Below are 27,308 nucleotides of genomic sequence, written 5' to 3' on the forward strand. Positions count from 1 at the left end.
GAAGCAGAGCCCAAGCATTGGAGGAGCTGGAACAAGTGAGGAGCTCAAACCTCCACCACTTAATTTAAGGTTAAGACAAGAAAAGGCAAGAGTAAGGTTATCAGAAATATCCAAATAATCAGGGACATGACAAGCTATGGGGGGGGTGGGGTGGGGAATGGGTGATGAATCGGAGTCACTGGCAGATGACCTCAGGATTACTGAAAATGAAAAAAAAACTGAAAACAGATGAGAGAAGAGAGAAGACACTGTCTTCTTCATTGGTGCATGAAAGTGACTAATGAGCAGCTGGTCTTCCTAGAGGTTCACAGAACCAAAAAGAACAGAAAAGGGAAGTTATTATATTGATGACATATATACACATTAGTTTAATATGGAGTTTTACCTGTTGTGTATAAACAACACTAGATGACCTTACAATGAAAAAACATCTGCTGAATAACCACTCTACTGATTGGGGTCATATTAGGTGTTTAAATACAAATTTCTTTTTCAAAAATGAACCTGATTTCATGGAGCTTATATTTTAATTTTCTCGAGCACAGAAACTATCAGCTAGAGCTTAATTAACTTCTCATTAGTAATGAATTAAATGATCCTCAAATACCCTTTGTGCTCACTCTTTCAGAGTAGTCCCACTGTTTCCTAACCACCTATCACTAAATGAGCTCTTCTGGAGGAAAAACTATATCACATTCAACTGTATCTATAGAACCTGGCACAATGCATGGCACATAGCAAACACTCAATAAATGTTTTTTGAAAGAATAAATTAATGACTTTCAAATATGACCTCTCATCTAACTTCCAGGGCCATTACCTCCACCTGCCTGTTAGACATTTCCATATAATATCACCTACTTTATCATCAAGCATAATTAAAACTACATTCATCACTCTCCCTAAAAAAATCTGCAAGTCCATAGGGAGTCCCCATTTCTGTCACTGGTCTCACTCCTGAATTATTTCTGATAAAGGCTAAGCTGCTTAATTATTCTCTCCAAACTGAGATACAATATAACCACATTCAATCTCATTGCCTAAAAATGTTCACAACACACCTCTGCAAATGTAGGAACTGGACATCTAGTCCTATAAGATTAAACTAACTTAAAACATGGTTGTTAGTACAATTCTTTAAAAAAATTGCCTATAGAAGTTTTTGTCTACATTTTATTTTTTAGCATTATCTCAATCTTAGTGGTTTTCTACTGGGGATATTTCAAGAGAAAAGTACGCTTCCAAAAAGGCAGTCTATTCTACAATGTGCTTAGGTTTCTCCAAACTATACCTTTGTTCATATTATCAAGGCTCGCTCCACAATTCTCCATGTCCCAACCTTTACACTTTCAACTGGTAATAATTACAACAAAGTTCAGGAAGAGACAAAAAGGGAATTGAGGAAATAGAAAAGGAAAGGAAATTATAAGGGAGTTTTATGAGAAACCTGCTCAGTCTAAATGTATAAAAACGGGTACCACCTATTCGGTCCAACTGTCAATGGGCAAGAGTGAAAAATGCAAAAGCCAATCTTCTTGTGCTACTAGTCTCTCAGCTACTGACAGCTAAGACACTGTTTTAGAGTGCTTTCACACCACTATTTCCAAGGGACCAACAAAAAAACTGGACTAAGCCTAATGGTTCACAGACTTTCTCTCTCTCTCTCCCGCTGCTAGTCCACCAGCTTCTATACTGGCACTTACCATCACAAGTGGCCTCACCGGGATGTTCTCTTGTGAAGTGCCTGGTGGGGGATCATTCCATTTTGGAAATTTAATAACATCCTTTTGATATGGAGGCCTCTTTGGATAAGGCTTCAGGGGTGAAGAAGGAGGAAATCTAAAAACCAAGAAGAAAATTTCTATTATTGCAGTCAGTGGGAAACACAGATATTTTAACGGTAATCCCCACTTCTTGTACCCTTGAGAATTTATATAATTCCAAACTTCGGATAATCAATTCATACTTAAATCATTACACACATCTAATTTTACCCAACAATATATGATTTTTTAAAAACATTCATCCATTATGTCCATCAAATCACCTTTATGAAGAAAAAATAGGAGTCAAACATGTGACACATTTTTAAATAAATAAACCTTGTTCTGTCACTTGATTTTCATGATTAAAGATGTTTTTAATGGAACCTTAACCCTAAAAAGAAAGTCATTTCTTTCACCCAGATCAAAGCCCTTTCTGCCATCTAACTCCAGCTGAAATTTTTAGCTGGTTAGTATGCAAGTAAGCTTCCCTGGTAGCTCAGATGGTAAAGAATCTGCCTGCAGTGCAGGAGACCTGGGTTCAGTCCCTGCGTTGGGAAGATCCCCGAGAGGAGGGCATGGCAACCATTCCAGTATTCTTGCCTGGAGAATCCCCATGGACAGAGGAGCCTACGAGCTACAGTCCGTGGCGTCGCAGAGTCAGACACGACTGACCGACTAAGCACACATGCAAGCTGAAATTACTGATAGATAAAACTTCAGTAATACTTGCTGAGGAGATGAACACTAGAACAAAAATCATTTGGCCTAATATTTATTTTCATAACTGTTTCTAATAAAGATTAACCCTCCTTTCCTTGAATATCTAACACTTCACACTGAGATTGCAGCTACAGTCTAAAACTTCATCTTGGAGACAGAAAGCTCCCCAGGACCCTTGTGCTGTCCTTAGTCTCTCAGTCCAACTCTCTGCAACCCCTCAGACAGAAGCCTGCCAGGCTCCTCTGTCCATGGGGATTCTCCAGGCAAGAACACAAGAGTGGGTTGCCTTCCTCCAGGTCCCAGTATCCTTATTCTGCCATTTATACCCCTTCTCTGCTTTTATCCACCCTAGGTATCATCACTCCATGGACAAATACATATAAGTCTAAATACAATCTGACTCTCTTTAAACTGACATAGCTGACAAAGAACAAGAGGCAATTAAATACATATTTTTCTCAGAGCATCTTTTCCTGTTAGCTTGCTAGAGAAGGATATATTGTACTGCATTGAAAAAGTAACGTAAGAACTCTAGTTCTTAAAAGTTGACATAGAAGTCAATAGGTAAAGACTTCTATTTTTATTTTTTATTTATGTTAGCCAAACAAAAGGCTTGAAATCGAGGGAGGAGCCAAGATGGCGGAGGAATAGGACGGGGAGACCACTTTCTCCTCTACAAATTCATTGAAAGAACATTTGAACGCTGAGCAAATTTCACAAAACAACTTCTGATCGCTAGCAGAGGACATCAGGCACCCAGAAAAGCAGCCCATTGTCTTCGAAGGGAGGTAGGACAAAATATAAAAGATAAAAAGGGAGTCAAAAGAGCTACGGACGGAGACCCGTCCCGGGAAGGGAGTCTTAATAGAGGAAGTTTCCAATCACCAGGAAACCCTCGCACTGGCGGGACTGGGGGAAGTTTTCGGCAATCTAACTGGGAGGAAAAATTAAACAAGGCCCACAGATTACGTGCCTAAAAGCAACTCCCAGCAGAAAAGTACCCCAGACGCCCGTACCCGCCAGCAACAAGCAGGGGCGGAACGGAGAGGAGCAGGCGGCATTGCTTAGGGTAAGGACCGGCCCGAAGACCCTGAGAGCAATCGGAGGGAGCTTTTTTAAACTGTGGGATAGCAAAGGTCAAAATTAACCGGCCCAAACACACTGCCGGCGGTTCGCAAAACAAAGGGACTGAGAAACTCCAGAGAAGAGCCGGCCCATCCCCGCTGGAGGTAGGAGGCAGGGGCGAGGGGAAAAGGGCAAACTCAGCCCCTGAGAAGTCACCCCTTCCCACACTACAAACAGGCCCCCGGTTCCTATCTAAAGACTTCCTGAGACCCGACTGGCGGCGCGCGCTGGGGCCGCGGAGGGAAAAAGCGCGCCGTACCCGGGGAGATTGCGCCCAAGCCTCTGGCTGCCTGGGCCGCTCGACGCGGAGGGAAAAGGCGCGCCGCATCCGGGAGAGTGCGCCCAAGCCTCTGGCTGCCTGAACCGCTCAGGCCAGGGAAGGCACAAAACGCAGGCGCAACCAAATCCGCGCCTTTGTGGAGTACCCGAAAACTGGAACCGCACTCAACGCAGGGCCCGCTCCATATAGAACAGCTGGGAGCCTGAGCAGTGTAGACGGGGAAAGCACTGACACCCGTGAGCGGAGCAAACCCAGTGTGACCGGAACACGGTGAGTGCTATCCACACGGAGCGGTATCTGTCTGCAGCGCCCCGCCCTCCCCGTAGCAGGACTGAACTGAACTAGCGAACCTAAATAAGAGATCACCTCCGCCCGCCTGTGTCAGGGCGGAAATTAGATACCGAAGAGATGGCAAACAGAAGCCAAATAAACAAAGGGAATCGCTTCAGAAAGGTCCGGTGCAACAGATTAAAATCCCTGAAGGTAACACCGACTACACCGGAAGGGGCCTACAGATATCGAGAAGTGTAAGCTGGAAAGAGGAGCTATCTGAAATTGAACTGAACCTACGATGACCGCAACAATTTCAGAGAAATTCCTAGATATATATATATATATATATTTTTTTTTTAATTTAAAAAATTTTTTTTCTTTCCTTTTTTTAAATTTTTTCTCTTTTATTTTCTTTTAAAATTCCCTATTACTACCCCATTACTCTTCAACTTTCATTTTCATATATTTTTATGATTTTTTAATTAGGGAAAAAAAATTCTTTTCTTTTTTTCTTTTTCTTGTTTTTCTCTCCTATTTCCTTTTAAAGTCCTCTAATACTCCTCTACTATTCCTTAATTTTCATTTTCATTTCACTATAACCTTGCCAAAAAAAAAAAAAAAGAGAGAGAGAGAGAAACCCTATTTTTAAACCGAACTTCATATACAGTTCTAAATTTTTTTGTGTGTTTTTGTTTTTAAATATTGTATTTCAAAGAGTCTAACCTCTACACTAGATTTTTAATCTTTGTTTTTCAGTAGTATGTGATATAAATTTTGGTCATTTAAGAATCCAATATTCATTGGGAAGACCCAGAAGGATCGGGTGGAGAGGGAGGTGGGAGGGGGGACTGGGATGGGGAATACATGTAAATCCATGGCTGATTCATTTCAATGTATGACAAAAACTACTGTAATGATGTAAAGTAATTAGCCTATAAAAAATAAAAAAAAATAAAATAAAAAATAAAAATAATAGACTAAAAAAAAAAAAAGAATCCAATATTCAGTTCCCATTTCTATTCAGGAGTGTGGTGATTACTCTCCCACTTTTGACTCTCTGTTTTCTACCTCAGAACACCTCTATTTCCTCCTTTCCCCTTCTCTTCCCAATCCAACTCTGTGAATCTTTGTGGGTGTCTGGGCTACGGAGAACACTTTGGGAACAGATAACTGCGTAGATCTGTCTCTCTCCTCTTGAATCCCCTTTTTCTCCTCCTGCTCACCTCTATCTCCTTCCTACCTCTCCTATTCTTCATGTAACTCTGTGAACCTCTCTGGTTGTCTCTCACGGTGGAGAATCTTTTCACCGTTAATCTGGAAGTTTTATTATCAATGCTGTATAGTTGGAGAAGTCTTGAGACTATTGGAAGAATAAAACTGAAATCCAGAGGCAGGAGACTTAAGCCCAAATCCTGAGAAAACCAGAAAACTCCTGACTACATGGAACTTTAAGGAATAAGAGACCATCCAAAAGCTTCCATACCTACACCAAAACCAACCACCACCCAAGAGCCAATAAGCTGCAGTACAAGACATACCACGCAAATTCTTTAGCAACGCAGGAACATAGACCTGAGTGTCAACATACAGGCTCTCCAAAGTCATACCAAACACATAGACCCATCACAAAACTCATTTACTGGACACTCCATTGCACTCCAGAGAGAAGAAATCCAATTCCACGCACCAGAACGCTGACACAAGCTTCCTTAACCAGGAAACCTTGACAAACCAATCGTCCAACCCCACCCACTGGGTGAAACCTCCACAATAAAAAGGAACCTCAGACCACAAGAATACAGAAAGCCCACTCCAGACACAGCAATCTATCTTTTTATTTTTTTTTCCATTTATTTTTATTAGTTGGAGGCTAATTACTTTACATCATTGCAGTGGTTTTTGTCATACATTGAAATGAATTAGCCATGGATTTACATGTATTCCCCATCCCGGTCCCCCCTCCCACCTCCCTCTCCACCCGATCCCTCTGGGTCTTCCCAGTGCACCAGGCCCGAGCACTTGTCTCATGCACCCAACCTGGGCTGGTGATCTGTTTCACCCTAGATAATATACGTTTCAATGCTGTTCTCTTGAAACATCCCACCCTCACCTTCTCCCAGAGTCCACAAGTCTGTTCTATACATCTGAGTCTCTTTTTCTGTTTTGCATATAGGGTTATCGTTACCATCTTTCTAAATTCCATATATATATGTTAGTATACTGTAATGGTCTTTATCTTTCTGGCTTACTTCACTCTGTATAATGGGCTCCAGTTTCATCCATCCCATTAGAACTGATTCAAATGAATTCTTTTTAATGGCTGAGTAATATTCCATGGTGTATATGTACCACAGCTTCCTCATCCATTCGTCTGCTGATGGGCATCTAGGTTGCTTCCATGTCCTGGCTATTATAAACAGTGCTGCGATGAACATTGGGGTGCACGGGCAGACACAGCAATCTAAACAAGATGCAAAGGCAGAGAAATACCCAACAGCTAAAGGAACATGAAAAAAGCCCACCAAGTCAAACAAAAGAGGAGGAAATAGGGAATCTACCTGAAAAAGAATTTAGAATAATGATAATAAAAATGATCCAAAATCTTGAAAACAAAATGGAGTTACAAATAAATAGCCTGGAGACAAAGATTGAGAAGATGCAAGAAATGTTTAACAAGGACCTAGAAGAAATAAAAAAAGTCAATTAAAAATTAATAATGAAATAAATGAGATCAAAAACACTCTGGAGAGTACCATGAGTAGAATAACAGAGACAGAAGATAGGATAAGTGAGTTAGAAGATAGGATAAGTGAGTTAGAAGATAAAATGGTGGAAATAAATGAAGCAGGGTGGAAATAAATGAAGCAGAGAGGAAAAAAGAAAAAAGAATCAAAAGAAATGAGGACAACCTCAGGGACCTCTGGGACAATGTGAAACGCCTCAACATTCGAATCATAGGAGTCCCAGAAGAAGAAGACAAAAAGAAAGGCCATGAGAAGTTACTCGAGGAGATAATAGCTGAAAACTTCCCTAAAATGGGGAAGGAAATAGCCACCCAAGTCCAAGAAACCCAGAGAGTCCCAAACAGGATAAACCCAAGGCGAAACACCCCAAGACACATATTAATCAAATTAACAAAGATCAAACACAAAGAACAAATATTAAAAGCAGCAAGGGAGAAACAACAAATAACACACAAAGGGATTCCCATAAGGATAACAGCTGATCTATCAATAGAAACCCTTCAGGCCAGAAGGGAATGGCAGGACATACTTAGAGTAATGAAAGAGAATAACCTACAACCTAGATTACTCTACCCAGCAAGGATCTCATTCAGATATGAAGGAGAACTCAAAAGCTTTACAGACAAGCAAAAGCTGAGAGAATTCAGCACCACCAAACCAGCTCTTCAACAAATACTAAAGGATCTTCTCTAGACAGGAAACACAGAAAGGTGGTATAAACGTGAACCCCAAACAGCAAAATAAATGGCAACGGGACCATACCTATCAATAATTACCTTAAATGTAAATGGGTTGAATGCCCCAACCAAAAGACAAAGGCTGGCTGAATGGATACAAAAGCAAGACCCCTATATATGCTGTCTACAAGAGACCCACCTCAAAGCAAGGGACAGTGAAGGGCTGGAAAAAATATTTCACGCAAACGGAGACCAAAAGAAAGCAGGAGTCGCAACACTCATATCAGGTAAAATAGACTTTCATATAAAGGTTGTGAAAAGAGACAAAGATGGACACTACATAATGATCAAAGGATCAATCCAAGAAGAAGATATAACAATTATAAATATATATGCACCCAACATAGGAGCACCACAATATGTAAGGCAAACGCTAACGAGTATGAAAGAGGAAATTAATAGTAACACAATAGTAGTAGGAGACTTTAATACCCCACTCACAACTATGGATAGATCAACTAAACAGAAAATGAACAAGGAAACACAAACTTTAAAGGACACAATGGACCAGCTAGACCTAATTGACATCTATAGGACGTTTCACCCCAAAACAATCAACTTCACCTTTTTCTCAAGTGCACACGGAACCTTCTCCAGAATAGATCACATCCTGGGCCATAAATCTAGTCTTGGTAAATTCAAAAAGATTGAAATCATTCCAGTCATCTTTTCTGACCACAGTGCAGTAAGATTAGATCTCAATTACAGGAAAAAAATTATTAAAAATTCAAACATATGGAGGCTAAACAACACGCTTCTGAATAACCAACAAATCATAGAAGAAATCAAAAAAGAAATCAAAATATGCATAGAAATGAATGAAAATGAAAACAACCCAAAACCTATGGGACACTGTAAAAGCAGTGCTAAGGGGAAGATTCATAGCATTACAGGCCTACCTCAAGAAACAAGAAAAAAGTCAAATAAATAACCTCACTCTACACCTAAAGCAACTAGAGGAGGAAGAAATGAAGAACCCCAGGGTTAGTAGAAGGAAAGAAATCTTAAAAATCAGGGCAGAAATAAATGCGAAAGAAACTAAAGAGATCATAGCAAAAATTAACAAAGCTAAAAGCTGGTTTTTTGAAAAAATAAACAAAATTGACAAACCATTAGCAAGACTCATTAAGAAACAAAGGGAGAAGAACCAAATTAACAAAATTAGAAATGAAAATGGAGAGATCACAACAGACAACACTGAAATACAAAGGATCATAAGAGACTACTACCAGCAGTTCTATGCCAATAAAATGGACAACTTGGAAGAAATGCACAAGTTCTTAGAGAAGAATAACTTTCCAAAACTGAACCAGGAAGAAATAGAAGATCTTAACAAACCCATCACAAGCAAGGAAATCGAAACTGTAATCAGAAATCTTCCAGCAAACAAAAGCCCAGGACCAGACGGCTTCACAGCTGAATTCTACCAAAAATTTAGAGAAGAGCTAACACCTATCTTACTCAAACTCTTCCAGAAAATTGCAGAAGAAGCTAAACTTCCAAACTCATTCTATGAGGCCACCATCACCCTAATTCCAAAACCAGACAAAGATGCCACAAAAAAAAGAAAACTACAAGCCAATATCACTGATGAACATAGATGCAAAAATCCTTAACAAAATTCTAGCAAACAGAACCCAACAACATATTAAAAAAATCATACATCATGACCAAGTGAGCTTTATCCCAGGAATGCAAGGATTCTTTAATATCCGCAAATCAATCAATGTAATACACCACATTAGCAAATTGAAAGATAAAAACCATATGATTATCTCAATAGATGCAGAAAAAGCCTTTGACAAAATTCAACATCCATTTATGATTAAAACTCTCCAGAAAGCAGGAATAGAAGGAACATACCTCAACATAATAAAAGCTATATATGACAAACCCACAGCAAGCATCACCCTCAATGGTGAAAAATTGAAAGCATTTCCCCTGAAATCAGGAACAAGACAAGGGTGCCCACTCTCACCACTACTATTCAACATAGTTTTGGAAGTTTTGGCCACAGCAATCAGGGCAGAAAAAGAAGTAAAAGGAATCCAGATAGGAAAAGAAGAAGTGAAACTCTCGCTGTTTGCAGATGACATGATCCTCTACATAGAAAACCCTAAAGACTCTACCAGAAAATTACTAGAGCTAATCAACGAATACAGTCAAGTTGCAGGATATAAAATTAACACACAGAAATCTCTTGCATTCCTATACACTAACAATGAGAAAACAGAGAAATTAAGGAAACAATACCATTCACCATTGCAACAAAAAGAATAAAATACTTAGGAGTATATCTACCTAAAGAAACAAAAGACCCATACATAGAAAACTATAAAACACTGATGAAAGAAATCAAAAAGGACACAAACAGATGGAGAAATATACCATGTTCATAGATTGGAAGAATCAATATTGTCAAAATGGCTATACTACCCAAAGCAATCTATAGATTCAATGCAATCCCTATCAAACTACCAACAGTATTTTTCACAGAACTAGAACAAATAATTTCACAATTTGTATGGAAATACAAAAAACCTCGAATAGCCAAAGTAATCCTGAGAAAGAAGAATGGAACTGGAGGAATCAATCTGCCTGACTTCAGACTCTACTACAAAGCCACAGTCATCAAGACAGTATGGTACTGGCACAAAGACAGAAATATAGATCAATGGAACAGAAGAGAAAGCCCAGAGATAAATCCACGAACCTATGGTCACCTTATCTTCGACAAAGGAGGCAAGGATATACAATGGAAAAAAGACAACCTCTTTAACAAGTGGTGCTGGGAAAACTGGTCAACCACCTGTAAAAGAATGAAACTAGAACACTTTCTAACACCATACACAAAAATAAACTCAAAATGGATTAAAGATCTAAATGTAAGACCAGAAACTATCAAACTCCTAGAGGAGAACATAGGCAAAACACTCTCCGACATAAATCACAGCAGGATCCTCTATGACCCACATCCCAGAATTTTAGAAATAAAAGCAAAAATAAACAAATGGTACCTAATGAAACTTAAAAGCTTTTGCACAACAAAGGAAACTATAAGCAAGGTGAAAAGACAGCCCCCTCAGATTGGGAGAAAATAATAGCAAACGAAGCAACAGACAAAGGATTAATCTCAAAAATATACAAGCAACTCCTCCAGCTCAACTCCAGAAAAATAAACGACCCAATCAAAAAATGGGCCAAAGAACTCAACAGACATTTCTCCAAGGAAGACATACAGATGGCTAAAAAACACATGAAAAGATGCTCAACATCACTCATTATCAGAGAAATGCAAATCAAAACCACAATGAGGTATCATTATACTCCAGTCAGGATGGCTGCTATCCAAAAGTCTACAAGCAATAAATGCTGGAGAGGGTGTGGAGAAAAGGGAACCCTCTTACACTGTTGGTGGGAATGCAAATTAGTACAGCCACTATGGAAAACAGTGTGGAGATTTCTTAAAAAGCTGGATATAGAACTACCATATGACCCAGCAATCCCACTTCTGGGCATACACACAGAGGAAACCAGATCTGAAAGAGACACGTGCACCCCAATGTTCATCACAGCACTGTTTATAATAGCCAGGACATGGAAGCAACCTAGATGCCCATCAGCAGACGAATGGATAAGAAAGTTGTGGTACATATACACCATGGAATATTACTCAGCCATTAAAAAGAATTCATTTGAATCAGTTCTAATGAGATGGATGAAACTGGAGCCCATTATACAGAGTGAAGTAAGCCAGAAAGATAAAGACCATTACAGTATACTAACACATACATATGGAATTTAGAAAGATGGTAACGATAACCCTATATGCAAAACAGAAAAAGAGACTCAGATGTATAGAACAGACTTGTGGACTCTGTGGGAGAAGGCGAGGGTGGGATGTTTCAAGAGAACAGCATCAAAACATGTATATTATCTAGGGTGAAACAGATCACCAGCCCAGGTTGGATGCATGAGACAAGTGCTCGGGCCTGGTGCACTGGGAAGACCCAGAGGGATCGGGTGGAGAGGGAGGTGGGAGGGGGGACCGGGATGGGGAATACATGTAAATCCATGGCTAACTCATTTCAATGTATGACAAAAACCACTGCAATGATGTAAAGTAATTAGCCTCCAACTAATAAAAATAAATGGAAAAAAAAAAAAAAGGCTTAAAATCTTGTCCATGATATCCATAAACAAGTAATCCAAATAAAACAAAAAGATACTATTCATAAGGCAACTGCAGAAATAAGGAAATTTTAAATGTCTACAGTTAGCAAGGAAAGTCTCTATCAAGGTAAACCAGAAGAATTATAAATAATAAGAGTACTATGGAGAAACATTTCAAAAACAGTCACAATAGACTTCAAAAAGGATGACTAACAGAGAGCAGTTGAGTTCCATCTTCTGAAAAGAACATCCAAAAACCACACTTTATTTGAAAAGTCAGTTTTGAGTAAGGAAAAAAATGAGATCTGGAAATCATTAAATTAAAGGTAAATAAACTGAAAGATAGCTTAAATTTTTGGTAATCAAGTTACCAAGGCAGGTATTTCCAAACGATTACAATTTATAAATTAAATGAATCTCTAAAACCAGTGAAAGTTATTCTGCTTTGTAAGTAAACACTGGCTTACCACAGTCCAATCCTATTCTTTAGAAGCCAACAATCACATCCAAAATATAGCAAGTGTGTGCACACACATGCAGACACATACACACAAACTCTCACATTCACATACACATGCGTGCATGCATGCTAAGTCGCTTCAGTAGTGTCCCAACTCTCTGCAACCCCATAGACTATAGCCCGCCAGGCTCCTCTGTCCATGGGATTCTCCAGGCAAGAATACTGGAGTGGGTTGTCATGCCCTCCTCAAGGGTATCTTTTCAGCCTAGGGATCAAAACTCTCTCTCTTATGTCTCCTGCATTGGCAGGAGGGTTCTTTACCACTGGTGCCACCTGGGAAGCCCTGACATACATATAATAATTCCAGGGAATTCACAGACCACCCACCTCTCAGTCCTTTAAAAATTAAACATAACCCCTACTCCCATTCCATCACTCAAATCCACTGCTTACTTCTTTTCTCCATTCCCTCACTATAGTGTGAAAAGTATGAACTTGAGTTTCAGCCTTGGCTCTCTCACAAACTGTCTATTTGTCCTTTGGAAAGTGAAAGTGTCTCTAAATCATAGCTTTTTCACTTTTAAATAAAGGAATTAAATTGGATGATCCGTAAGTTTCCTCCTACGTTCAAAATATGTTGCTTGTCTTTCCACACTCAGAAAAAAAAAAAAAATGGTATCTTCCCTGGACCAAGGCAACATTTCTTTTGTGGAGAACTGTGACCAAAGAGATACCAGGGAGTCACCTTCTTCCCCTGCCCTGATGAGATGAGGTCTGTGCTACAGCATCTGCAGCTATTAACATCAGTAGCTGATGCAGTTACCTTCGCACCTGACTGGCAATCTGGCAAGAGACAAAATGCAGAAGAGGTCCCTCTAGTAGACTACTTGTATTCTGTGCATTCAAAGTTTTCAATTTGTAACATTTTAATCATGTCATCTGGGGCTTGAAAACCTGTTAGAGATGATCTATTCAAATGTCACATTTTTCACTTAGGGAAATTAAGGCCCAAAAGAGGAACACAACTTATTACAAGCCTCACAGCTAACTGGCCAAGAGAGTAAATCTTGCACAAAAGATTTGCAAACCTTTTAATAAGAAAATTATGAAGTTTTATTAAAAGGTATCAAAGAATTAAATTGACAGAAATATCATATTAGTGAATAAGAGGATTCAATATCATAAAATCTCAATGCTCCTCATGAAGATATATAGTTATAATGAAATTCCAACTAAAATATAGTTTTTCATGACACATGATAAACTGATTCTAAAATTTATATGGAAACACAAGTGATCAAACATAATTAAGACATTCATTCTTAAAGATGAAAAGCAAAGTGAGATGACTTACTCTATCAACTTTAAGCTAATTAAGATAATATGGCAGGACAATACTGGTGGTATGGAGCATGATTTCTCAATTTCAGCATTATTGACATTTGGGGCTGGATGATTCTTTGCTGTGGGAGGCAGTTCTGTACATTATATGATGCTTAGCAGTAAGCCTGGCCTCTATTCTCTAGATGCTAGTAGGCCTCTATTCTCTAGATGCTAGTAGCACCTTCTCCCAAGTATGACAGCCAAAAATGTCTCCACATATTATTCCCTGCAGAATAACCCCCAGCTGAAAATCAAGAGTGCAAAAAGGCAATCTAAAACAAATACACACATGTCTAGAAACCTGATTTATGACAGAACAGACATTACGTATCAATGAAAGAGAACCGACTGTTCAACAGAGAACTCTGATCCAAGTGGTATCCATTTGGGAACAGTGAGGCTGCAACCCTGTGGCCAACATAAGTTCCAAAGATGTCTTGCAACATTACCTCCCACCTACATGCGCTTCTGCAGTGTGATCCTGCCACTTCCCTAACAAGAGGCAGAGTCTTGTTAGGGTGAGCCGTCTCTAATTACTTTGATAAAAAGAAGACGGCAGAAGTGACAGTGGCAGTTCTAGGCACTAGCCTTTAACTGGCCTGAAACTTTTCTTCCTGCCTCTTGGAACTCGCGCTCATCACTCACTCTTGCAAAACTCTCTCCTGGAAACCATTCATCACGTAAGAAGTGCAACCACTCTGAGCCCAGTGCACTAACCTGTGACATGCCTAAGTGACAGGAAGAGGCCTGAGAAGAGGAGAGTCTGCATGAAAAGAAATTGAGGTCAAGGAGCACAGAAGTTTCAGGCTTGTGGATGGGCCTCAGCAGTACCAGCTAAAACCAGCAGTACCTTCCTAAAACCCACAAAATTACATAAAAATTACAATGATTGTTTTAAGCCACTAAGTTTGTGCATAGCTTTGTTAAACAACGGATAACCAGAACAGAAATGTGTGGCATCAGGGCCAGGCAGTGAGTGGAGGCCTAAAGAGTCTCAGAGACACATGTTAGTGAAGGCTGGAAGAACAATGAGGAGGTTGTTACTGAAGATAGAGAAAGGCCCATGTTACACAGTTACATAAAGTTCAGTTACAACTGGCACTTTCAGTAACAAGGTAAATACAAAAGGTAGGTCTGAGTAAGGAATCTTCCAGGATGAATGGTGAAAGTGCCAACTTATTTCTTTTAGCCTTGACAACAAGATTTAGACAGAGAGAGATAAACTAAAGAAAGAACTTCTTAACTTTTAAGCAGAATTTAGAGGAACTGTAAGAGTCGTGACTTGATGATTCAAAAGTAAAGCTACTTCCATCCCTAATCTCTCCCAGCAGAAGGTTCTCAAAGTAAAAATGGCCTTATAACAAATATCAAATTCAAGCTGTTGCTAGTAAATTATTGTCTCAGAGTAATCACAAGTGTGTGGCTATAAACCTTTTGCTATAATCTCAGAAAGATTTAGGGTAGTACCTTATAAAGCAGCACTTTAGGAATCTTAGAGTGTTGTACCACAGCAGACTTAATAACAGAGTAGAGCCTATCTCAAAGAGATTTACGAATGTGACTTTTGTCTAAGGGATTAAAGCACAATAAGATCCACAGAAATAGTACGAACAGAAACGCCACTGGTTTCAATAGGCAGGTAGCTAGGTATGAGCAGAGAAATGGGGACAGAAGACAGGTGGCAGGAAATCATACATCTTAAAAACAGCAGGCACCCGTGGGCAGCCAGAGAAAAGCAGGAACCTCTAAACTGACAGGAAACCATATATTTTGGGTCATAAGTGTCCTGGAAGCAGACAAAGAAATGTGTGGAAAGATGGGAATCTCCTGAGTCCAAACATAACCTGTTACTCATTCTGTTCCCATTACAACAAAAGTAGACTTACAGATAAGAGGTACCCATTATGCACCAATACCATGCACCTCTGATCTAAGCTGAGGTAAAAAGCCAAAGTGTTAGTTGCTCAGTTGTGTCCGACTCTTTGCGACTCTGGACTGCAGCCCACCAGGCTCTTCTACCCACAGGATTCTCCAGGCAAGAACACTGGAGTGGGTTGTCATTTCCTTCTCTAGGGGATCTTCCCAACCCGGGGATCGAATTCTCATCTCCTGCATGGCAGGCAGATTTTACACCTTCTGAGCCACCAGGTAAACTGAATAAGGACAAAAATCCCTCCTCCCTTTGGGAAGATGGAGCTGGGATGAAAATCAAGGAATACAACCCCCAAACTCCTCCTTCCCCAGTGAATATTCCACCCCTTCATGTGTATGCCCCTCATAAACAACTTGCCAAAGAAACCTAGGATAGCAGCTCCATGCCTGTCTGCTTGCTCTCCCTCTGAGAGCAGGTTCTTGCTTAAATAAACTCACTTTACTAGCTTAACCTCCCTGCTTTATCTCCAAATTCTTTTGAGACAAAGAAAGGACCTTAAATTCACCAGGAGCACATTCATTTGGACTAAACTATTTCAAATTAAAAAAAAAAAAACAATTAAGAATCTCAAGCTTTTATAAGCAGGAAGCATCTTAGAAAGCTATTCCACTGCAATCATTGACCAAAATGACTCAGAATTTAAAGCTAAGGGTAATTTAGAGCTAAGAGTATAAGGGTATAGCCAGGAACCACATAGAATCCAGGAGGCAGAACTGTGACCTAATCAAGGAATAGCAGACATGTTTCAAGTATATAAGTGTTACATATGGGTTCATTTCAGTTCAGTTGTTCAGTCGTGTCCTACTCTTTGTGATTCCATGGACTGCAGCACGCCAGGCTTCCCTGTCCATCACCAACTCCTGGAGCTTACTCAAACTCATGTCCATAGAGTCAGTGATGCTATCCAACCATCTCATCCTCTGTCATCCCCTTCTCCTGCCTTCAATCTTTCCCAGCATCAGGGTCTTTTCTAATGAGTCAGTTCTTTGCATCAGATTGCCAAAGTATTGGAGTTTCAGCTTCAGCATTAGTCCTTCCAATGAACACCCAGGACTGATCTCCTTTAGGATGGACTGGCTGGATCTCCTTGCAGCCCAAGGGACTCTCAAGAGTCTTCTCCAATGCCACAGTTCAAAAGTATCAATTCTTCAGCACTCAGTTTTCTTTATAGTCCAACTCTCACAGCCATACATGACTAATGGAAAAACCATAGCTTTGACTAGACAGATCTTTGCTGACATACGGATTACTGACTGCTATATGTGATGCCATAACAGAATACATTTTGAGAGTTTTGACGAAGTGGGTGAATGTAGTTTCAAAATAAATGTTGTTGTGGTCAGACTGTATTTTTCAAAGATGACCACAATAATATCTCCCTTTCTTTATGCTTCTTCCACAGTGTGGCTTTGACACTCTCCATCAACAGGAGGAGGTTATTTTTACTTCCCTACTCCTTTGAATGTGAGTGAACTCCATGATTGTTTTGACAAATAGAACAGACAGAAGTGACATTGCGAACTCCAGGCAAAGATCTTAGCTGCTTGGCAGTTTCCTCTTCTTGCCTATTGGAAATACTAGCTCTTGGGATGCTCGTTCTTGGAATACACCTCTTAGAAGTCAACAACCACATAACATAAGAATAGCAACTACTCAAAGCCCATCATGCTGCAAGAAGCATAACCCATACGGAGATGCCCTAGAGGATAAAAGCTCAGGTAGAAAGAGAAAGGAGCCAAGATGCACGAATGTAGCACATTTGTGAGCAGAGAAAGGAGCCATCTTGGAAGTGAGTTTTCTCGCCCAACTAATGCCTTGTGGGTAAGGGGCATACTGCCAGCTGAACTCTTTCTAAATTCCTGACACAAAAATCATGAGCTAAATAAAATGGTTGCTTTCAGCCACTAAAGTTTGGGATAAACTGTTTTTCCACAATAGAAAACCAGAATAACCCCAAATTCACACCATGAATAAGAATCATGGGCAAAACCATAAAATTTAGGGCACTGGGACTTCCCTGGTAGTCCAGTGGTTAAGAATTCACCTTCCAGTGCAGGGGACATGGGTTCATTCCCGGGTTGGGGAACTAAAACTATTGACTCTGCACACTCTGAAGCCCTCACATCACAACTAGAGAAGCCTGCACACCACAGCAAAGACCTAGTACAGCCAAAAAAGAAAAAAACTTAGGACACAATATAAGACAGTATCTCTCTGACCTTGGGCAATAAAGGAATTCTTTTTAAGCAAGATAGGGTACAAAGAAAAAGCCTGATATATTCATTCACATCACAATTAAAAACTTGTATGTTCATCAAGACACCATAAGGTGGAAAAAATAAAAATGTGAGATTTTGTAATCTATATAACTGACAAAGGATTAATATCCAGAATACATTTTTTTAAACTGCTAAGGATTTATGAGAAAAAACAAAATCCTACTGAGAAGACAAAAGACATGAAGCAGGCATTTCCAGGTATGGAATCAGGAATGATAAACAAAGATGGAATGGGGGATAAATTAGGAGTATGGGGATAACAGATACATACTACCATATATAAAAAAGATTAAAAAAGATAATAAGGATTTACTGCATACCACAAGGAACTACATTCAATACCTTGAAATAATCTATAATGGAAAAGAATTTATATATATATATATATATAAATTCATATATATACATATGAAACCAAATCACTTTGTTGTTGTGTACCTGATACTAATACAAGATCATGAATCAACTATAATTCAATAAGAAACGACACTGAGAACCCCATGGCCAGAGGAGCCTGGCAGGCTATGGTCCGCAGGGTCGCAGAGAGTCAGACGCGACTAGTGGCGGAGCGCAAGCACAAGCACAGTCTCACTGGTGATCAGGGAATCCAAACCATCACAATGAAGCATCACTTCACTCTTACAGGTCCGCAAAAGCTACAGTCAGTCAATAGCAAATTATTTCCCACTACTGAAATAAGGGGTTCCCTGATCGCTCAGTTGGGAAAGAATCCACCTGCAATGCAGGAGACCCCAGTTTGATTCCTGGATGGGGAAGATCCACTAGAGAAGGTATAGGCTACCCACTCCAGTATTCTTGGGCTTCCCTTGTGGCTCAGCTGGTAAAGAACCCCCCTGCAACAAAGGAGACCGGGGTTTGATCCCTGGGTTGGGAAGATCCCTGGAGAAGGGAAAGGCTACCCACTCCAGTATTCTGGTCTAGAAAATTTCATGGACTGTATCATGGGGTCACAAAGAGTCAGACATAACTGAGCAACTTTCACTTTCACTGAAATAAAAATTAGCATATTCACTATGGAAAACAATTGGCATGACCTAGTAAAGTTGGACTTGCACACATGAACATACACATATCGTGTATACTAATTCCTTTCCTCAGTAACTCTGAGTAACCTCAAGATACACTCACACATATGCAAGGATGCATATCCACCAATGTTCATGGCAGCATTGTTTACAAAAGCAAAAAACTCAAAGTAACCCAAATCTCCAATGACAGGAGAAAAAGACAGACTATCGAGATTAAATTGATATAAGAGAACAAGTAATACAGCTGAGGAAATTCCAAGAACTATAATTAAGTATACCAAGATGGATAAATCTCAAAAACCATGAAAAACAAAACAAGTCAGAGAACATACACTCTTTGATATCTTAGTCCAAAACAAAGAAAAGTGTTTCAGAAACAAAAATAGTACTTAAGGATACAAACCTAAGTGTTAAAACAAAAAGCAAGCAAATGATTAATGCAGACGTCAGGATATTGAGGACCTCTCCAGAGAAGAAACTGTCGGTAATAGGTGTTTGCTTTATTATTCCTATATAAATTGTTCGAATATAGTTTATACACCCTTGCATGAAAAATGTATTTCTCAAAATTGAGGACATTCAAATAAGGCAGAGCCCTCTCTAGTTGGCGGGGGCTCCCCTGGTGGCTCAGACAGTAAAGAATCTGCCCACAATTCAGGAGACCTGGGTTATCTGCCCTGGGAAGATCCCCTGGAGAAGGGCATGGCTACCCACTCCAGTATTCTTGCCTAGAGAATTCCATGGAGAGAAGAGCTAAGCGGGCTATAGTCCACGGGGTCACAAAGAGTTGGAGACAACCGAGCGACTAACACCTTCACTTTCTAAAGGGCAACATTTGTCTTTATTTTAAAAACTATAAGGAATTCCCTGGCAGTCCAGTGGTTGGGACTCCTCGATTTCGCTGCCAACGGCCTGGGTTCGATCTCTGGTTGAGGAGCTGGGATCCCACAGACTGTACAGCAAGGTCAAAAAATAAGCAATAAAATACAAACTACAAATTTAATCCCAAGATAATCATGGATTCCAAAATTATAAAGTCCCCTTAGAATAGCACAAACTCCACATCTGTACACTGAAAAATCTGAGGCAAAAAAAGGAACTAGCCACAGTTAATCATTCAACACAGCAACCCAGGTCTCCTACTGCTGCCTCAGTTGCCAAACACTAGTTGGAAAAAAGCAATTAAATAATAACCCATACCCAAACTACTATCCTTTGACAAATATACTCTAAATAAAATAGAATGTATTACCTAATCAATCAATCAACATTCCAGGGCATCTGAACACTAAGGAAAACAATTTATAAATCTTAATAAATCTGATTCATAAATGATAGGGGATGGAATGACTTAAAGTCCTTTCCACAATACACACTAAAAATTTTCCTTTAGCATCTCCAGAAATCTGTAGCATCCCTAGCTTTTACTCTTTGCCTTAGTAGCTTGAAGCCTTTGTATAAAAAAGTCAGCCCAGTAGTGATTATTACAGGAGCTGATCTCTGAGACCACTGTTTCCCAGAAACCCGTAGGTCAGGCAAACTTACAGTATTTTGCTGGGTTTCACTATGCTCTATAAACCCAGTCAACATATTTTTGAGCCCAATAACATTATTATAGTCCTGTATCACTTAAATGCTGAAAAACTGCCAATGATTACATCCCACTATTCTGCTTCAATGTGTAGGAACTAAAAGTATTTGATGGAAGGAGAAGGAGAGATACAGGCTTCCCTGATAGCTCAGTTGGTAAAGAATCCACCTGCAATGCAGGAAACCGAAGTTCAATTCCTGGGTCAGGAAGATCTGCTGGAGAAGGGATAGGCTACCCACTCCAGTATTCTTGGGCTTTCCTTGTGGCTAAGCTGGTAAAGGATCCACCTGCAATGTGGGAGACCTAGATTCAATCCCTGGGTTGGGAAGATCCCCTGAAAAAGGGAAAGGCCACCCACTCTAGTATTCTGGCCTGGAGAATTCCAAGAGAGAATTCCAGGAAGAGATGAAGCTGGAAAAAGTTACTTGATACACTAAGGAACTCTGAACTATAAGCTCAGAAATTATTCTGTATTCTGTATGAATAAAGATTCCACCATAAGTTAATGATCAAATGAGTATTCTTTTTTATTATTTTTGCTGTGACTTGAAACACTTTAATATGATAACTAGAATTATAACTGACAGCATTTTACCAGGACATATCAGATTTTCATGGATGTCACATAATTTCTAGGATACCTATATTAATAACTGAAGGAGTCTTTGGGCCTAGAAGAGAAAACAACAGTCTCAAAGATTTAGCCTTGCTAAATCAACTAACTTCGGAGACAATAAAACCGAACTTCAGGTCCCGCCATGAGGATCCAGGCCAGTTGTATCTATCTGGGACTTATCACCCCCTGCCCAACTACAAATGCCATCTCTCTCTCCTCCTTTTCTGCCTCGGCCCGAACTATACCTTACAGTGACATCCACCATATAATATAACTTGAGAAGATTCATCACTCCTTCTGACAGCACTTCCCGTGTAGTTTAACATGCCAAATGAACTCAGGTTGTTTAATATCTCTTTGGGAGGTCTCAGGGGCCCTCTGAAGCATCCCAAAGTTGCTGCTGCTACTTAACATGCCAAATGAACTCAGGTTGTTTAATATCTCTTTGGGAGGTCTCAGGGGCCCTCTGAAGCATCCCAAAGTTGCTGCTGCTACTGCTAAGTCACTTCAGTCATGTCCGACTCTGTGCGACCCCACAGACAGCAGCCCACCAGGCTCCACCGTCCCTGGCACTCTCCAGGCAAGAACACAGGAGTGGGTTGCCATTTCCTTCTCCAATGCATGAAAGTGAAAAGTGAAAGTGAAATCGCTCAGTCGTGTCAGACTCTTAGCGACCCCATGGACTGCAGCCTACCAGGCTCCTCCGTCCATGGGATTTTTCAGGCAAGAGTACTGGAGTGGGTTGCCATTGCCTTCTCCGTCAAATGAGTATTCTTAAGGAGGGGAGAGACATGATCTGATCTGAAAGAAATTCTTGATTTAGATTAGCAATAACTATTTAGAAAATAAATTCCATTTACAACAGAATAAAATATATTAAATATTGATGATAAAAAAATTAAAAAAAAAAGCACAAGTTTTCTACAGGGAAAACTACCACTATTTATAATAGCACAAAAAAAATGAACTACTTAGTCTAATCTAACAAAATTTGTGCAGTCTGTATATTTAAAGCTATACACACTGCTGAGAGATTTAAAACCTAAATAAACTGAAAGATATACCATGGTGATTTGGAAGACTCAGTTTTGTTATCAAAAATCCCCAAACTGACCTACAGATTCCACACTATTTCATTCCAAAATCTCAAAAGAAATTTTTCCAGAAACAAACTATTTAATTCTAAAATGCATATGAAAAGGCAAAAGAACTAGAATAGCCAAAACAACTTAAGAAAAGTTAGAGGACACTATCTGAATTCAAGATTCATTACAAACCCACTCTAATGGAGACAGTACGGTACTGGAGACAAGGTGGACATACAGAACAATGGAATGTGTACGAGTTAAGTCAGAGGGCTCTATAGAGTGATCGGTCCAATACACACGTGAATGCCTGCCCAGGACCAAGGGGTGGAAGCAGGAACAGCCCCACTTACCATCTTTCCCATGACCCACTGGGGGACTTTGTGGTTCCCATCCCGAGGACCCTGGGCTCTGCAGTTAGAAGTCCCATTCTCCAAAGAGAAGTCCTGCCAGAATCTGGCAGGGAGCAGCAGGCAAGAAGAGGAATCCCTATCATGGCAGGAGTAACTGGTCCTGACCAGCAGAAGGAAGCACGGGTGCTCTTACCCTGGGGGGCAGGAAGGAATGAATACCCCTGAGCCCCTCGTGCTCCCCTCCCCCACTGTACTGTGAACGGGCACGTACACAAACATCACGCCTGAGAAGCAAATGGTTACCAAGGGTCTAGATTCTCAGAATGAACTTCCAGGTCACACTTCTAGGTAAGCCACCCAAGTCTGCCAGTGTGACAGCTGAGGGTGGGGGAATCGACCATGGAGAGTGGAGAGGGAGAGAATCTGCACCAGTCTCAGCCCTGAGACCGTAAGCTACACGAGCTCATGTAGCCATGAGCTGCAGCAGCAGAGTGTACTCTTCCAGCAGAATGTAATTTCCATCTCCTAGATTTTCCTCAAAAAGAAAGGTGCCCAAGAAACAATCCGTGCAGCACAAGAAAGGATGGTGCCCGGACACGGAGGAGCACGGCTCATACCCCTCTTTGAGAGCAGCAGCCTCTAGGACAGCCTCCAGCCTCTAGCTGTTGCACCTTTCAGGCTTCCCCCAGGATGCTTCCAGCACATCAGTGAGCACACTGCGGGGACTGGAGCCAGGTCAATTCCACCAGAGGACACAAGACTCCCCCAGCAGGTAACGACTGCCCATCGTGTCAGCCGGGCCGAGCCTGAGACCTTTCCAGAACTGTACCCTGTGGGCTTGGCCCTCATTCCCTAACTCCTCTTTCTTTTATCCTTCCCAGGTGCCTCTCCCAACCCTGGCATTATGATGCCTGCAAATCCACTGCCCTCCTGGTGAATCCCTCTCTTGCCAGAGGACCAGAACTAACAGAATCTTCTATTAATGTGCACTCCTTTCTGTGTGACACCTTCAAATCAGTTCAAACAGTCTAAGTGCGTGCTGCATATCAGGCATGTTTCCATGACTCCTGTAAACCTAGCCTTGGAACCTATAGGCTTCCCAGGCGGCTCAGTGGTAACGAACCTACCTGCCAAGGCAGGAGACACAGAAGACTCAGGTTCAGACACAGAAGACTGAAGATCCCCTGGAGGAGGACATGGCAACCCACTCCAATACTCTTGCCTGAAAAATCTCATGGACAAAGAAGCCTAGAGGCATCGCATGGGGTGGCAAAGAGTCAGACACTACTGAGTACGCATGTACAACGAACAACCTGCATGTCGAGGCAAATTCCCACTCTTCTCAGAAAGTTAGTTTTAGAATTAACTGAGAAGAACTGATTGATGCCCATATGATCTATATCACTTGAACAACACAGGTTTCAAGTGTGTGGGTCCACTTACAAGCGGATTGTTTTCAATAAACATAGTGGGAATTTTTTGGAGATGTGCAACAATTTGAAAAAACTCACAGATGAACCATATAGCCTAGAACTATCAAAAAAATTAAGAGGAAAAAGTTAGGGAGTGTCCTGAATGCATAAACCATATGTACAGACTAGTCTATTTTATCATTTACTACTGTAAAATAAACATAAATCTACTACAAAAAGCTGAAATGTATCAAAATTCACTCACAAACTCAAGAGACTGTACATGGTACTATCAGCAGTTGAGAAAAATCTAACCAACATAAAAATGCAATAGTAAAACCACATAAAACTGTGTTCACACTGTACTCCTGTGGCAATTTGTAGTCTTAGTCTGTTGCCATTACGGGGAGGTCACGCTCCCAGTATCTGCTTACAATGCTCTGTGACTGACCATATCCACATGAGCAGCTCGTATCTCCAATAAACTGTGTTTCAAAGTAAAAAGTGATCTCTCACAGTTCTCATGTATTTTTTATCATGTCTGGTGCCATAAACCTCGCACAACACCATGGGACCCACACAAAATGCCGCCAGTGATGCTAGAAGTGCTGCCTAAAAAGCACAGAAAAGTCATGATATGACAAGAAACAGTGGAACTGCTTGATATGTACCACAGAGATTGAGGTCTGAAGGTGTGGTTGCTCAAGATAAATGAATCCAGTGTAAGGATCACTGCTTTAAGGAAAAAAAAGGGAAAAGAAAGAAATCTGTGAAGCTGCTGCTGACACTAATAAGCCAGCAGGTGCAAAAACCTTGCACTTTTTGAGAAATACCTTTTTTTTTTTTAAATATTGAAAATGTAGCTTTTATGTAGGTGCAGCATTGCTATAAGAAAGATGTATAGACTCTAATATGATTTGAGAAAAAGCAAAATCATTGTTTGGACGGCTTAAAGCAAAAGAAAGGTGAAGGATCTAAAATTGGAGAACTTAAGGCCAGCAAAGAATGGTTTGGTAATTTCAGAAAAAAGTCTGGCTTAAAAACAATGCAGAGATAACAGGACAAGCAGCTTCTGCTGACCAAGCAGCAGCAGGTGAATCCCCAACACCACTAAGATCACTGAGGAGAAACTCAGATACATGCCTTAGCAGGTTTTTAATACACATGAAAGTGTCTATATCACTTGGGGTTGAGGGGGTGGGGGATGCTAAAAAGGGCATTTATTAATAAGGAAGAGACGGGAGCACCAGGATTTAAGGCAGGGAGGGTCAGGCTAATTCTACTGTTGTGTGCAAACATAGTAGAGTTTACAATCTATGAGCCTTGAAGGGAAAACTAAACACCAGTTGCCAGTCTTCTGTTTGTACAAGAAGGCCTGGTCAACAAGAATCTCTTTTCTGGACCAGTTCCATTGGTGCTTTGTCCCTAGAAATATTTTGCCAGTAAGGGACTGCCTTTTAAAGTTCTTTTGATGCTGGACAATGCCCCTGGTCACCCAGAACCCCCATGAGTTCAACACTGAAGACGTCAAAGTGATCTACTTACCCTCAAATACAATGTCTCTAATTCAGCCTGCATATCAGGGGGTCATAAGGGCCTTTAAGGCTAATTTATACAAGATATTCTATAGAAAGGATTGTCACACTATGGAAGAGAACCCTGACAGAACATCAAGAAAGTCATGAAGATACAATTGTTGTTATGATAAAAGTTCTGAAAGCTCTCAAATCTAAAACAGTAAGTTCCTGCTAAAAAAAAAAAAGTATGTCCAAATGTTGTACATGACTTCGTGGGATTTACAACAGAGCCTTGAACAGGGCGAGGGGTTCAAGACATGGATCTTGGAGAAAAATCAAGAGCTAACAGACGTCACACTGGAAGAATTAACAGAAGACAACTTGATGGAGACAGGTGCTTCCTAACCTGTGTCAGGTGATAAGGAAGAAGATACAGAAGCAGCAGTACCAGGATTTCAGTCACTCAAGACTTCTTCTGGGAAAAAAAAAAAAAAAGACTGCTTCTGGCTTCTTTTACAACATGGATCCATCTAAGATACAGGCAGAAAAACTGAAACAGAAGGTAGAACGATTGATACAATACAGAAACATTTTTAGACAAATGAAAAAGCAAAAAAAGAAGTCAGAAATCATGATACATTCTGTAAAGTTCACCAAGTGTGCCTGCCTCTCCTGCCTCCCGGCCCACCACCTCCTCTCCTCTGCCACCCCTGAGACAGCAAGACCAACCCCTCCCCACCGCTCCTCCTCTCCAGCCTACTCATTATGAAGACAAGGATGAAGGCCTTTATGATGAGCCACTTCTACTTAATGAATAATAAATAATCATTACACCATACAGTTAGTAAGCTTATCTCCATGTGAAAATCTGGTGAGACATCATTATCATCATCACCTAAGTATTCACTCTGTAGAACATCTTGTGTATGACTTGTATTGAAGTAGATAGCCTATCCTCAGACAGGCATAAGATGAGTGATATTTAATATAAAACTAACAATGTGCTAGTTTTAACTATTTCATTACTTTGTTTTCAAAGAATTATATTATCGTACAGTATGTGTTACCTCTCTCTTGCATTTGGAGAAAATATCAAGTCTATCATCACAGGTAACCAGCTTTTGTTTTTCTTAAATGTAATACTGCTTCTAATATTATATTATGAATATGACTTTAATACTGTACACTGTAAAAATTTTGTAAAACTTCATTCATTAGTGTATAGGGCAGGCTACTGTGGAGCAATCATACTGTTATTTCTTTGTTATCAATGCATGAATCATTATAGTGACGTGAAAGTTGCTCAGTCGTGTTCATGGACTGTAGCCTGCCAGGCTCCTCTGTCCATGGGATTCTCCAGGCAAGAATACTGGAGTGGGTAGCCGTTCCCTTCCCCAGGGGATCTTCCCAACCCAGGGATCAAACCCAGGTCTCCGCATTGCAGGCGGATTTTTTCGTGAAGCACTTGTAGCTCAGATCTTCCCTGGGTCAGGAAGATCCCCTGGAAAAGGGAACGGCAACCCACTCCAGTATTCTTGCCTGGAGAATCCTATGCACAGAGGAGCCTGGCAGGCTATAGTCCATGAGGTCATAAAGGGTCAGTATGAACTGTTATACCTGTAAAGAAATATTAATTTATTTTTCATATTATCTCTTCATTTTTAATGTCTATTGTTAGTGATACATATAACATCTACAGTGTTTTGTATCATATAAGACAATATTGATTGAGGTGCTGACAGACAATTCATCCTATAAACAGCATCAACTAACAGTATCAATAAATACAGTCCATAAGTATGTCTTCTTTGG

General features: G+C 40.4%; 1 protein-coding gene across 1 annotated transcript in view; it reads right to left on the reverse strand.

Annotated features, from left to right (window-relative positions):
* The window catches only part of DEPDC1B (DEP domain containing 1B), a 104,326-nt gene that overhangs the window by 57,572 nt on the left and 19,446 nt on the right, over window positions 1–27,308 (reverse strand). Inside the window, exon 3 of the mRNA XM_020907875.2 lies at window positions 1,704–1,839. Coding sequence (XP_020763534.1) covers window positions 1,704–1,839 — 136 coding nt within the window. The remainder of the gene's footprint in view (window positions 1–1,703; window positions 1,840–27,308) is intronic.

The sequence above is a fragment of the Odocoileus virginianus genome, chromosome 14, assembly GCF_023699985.2.
Source record: "Odocoileus virginianus isolate 20LAN1187 ecotype Illinois chromosome 14, Ovbor_1.2, whole genome shotgun sequence".
Classification (NCBI taxonomy): Eukaryota; Metazoa; Chordata; class Mammalia; order Artiodactyla; family Cervidae; genus Odocoileus; species Odocoileus virginianus.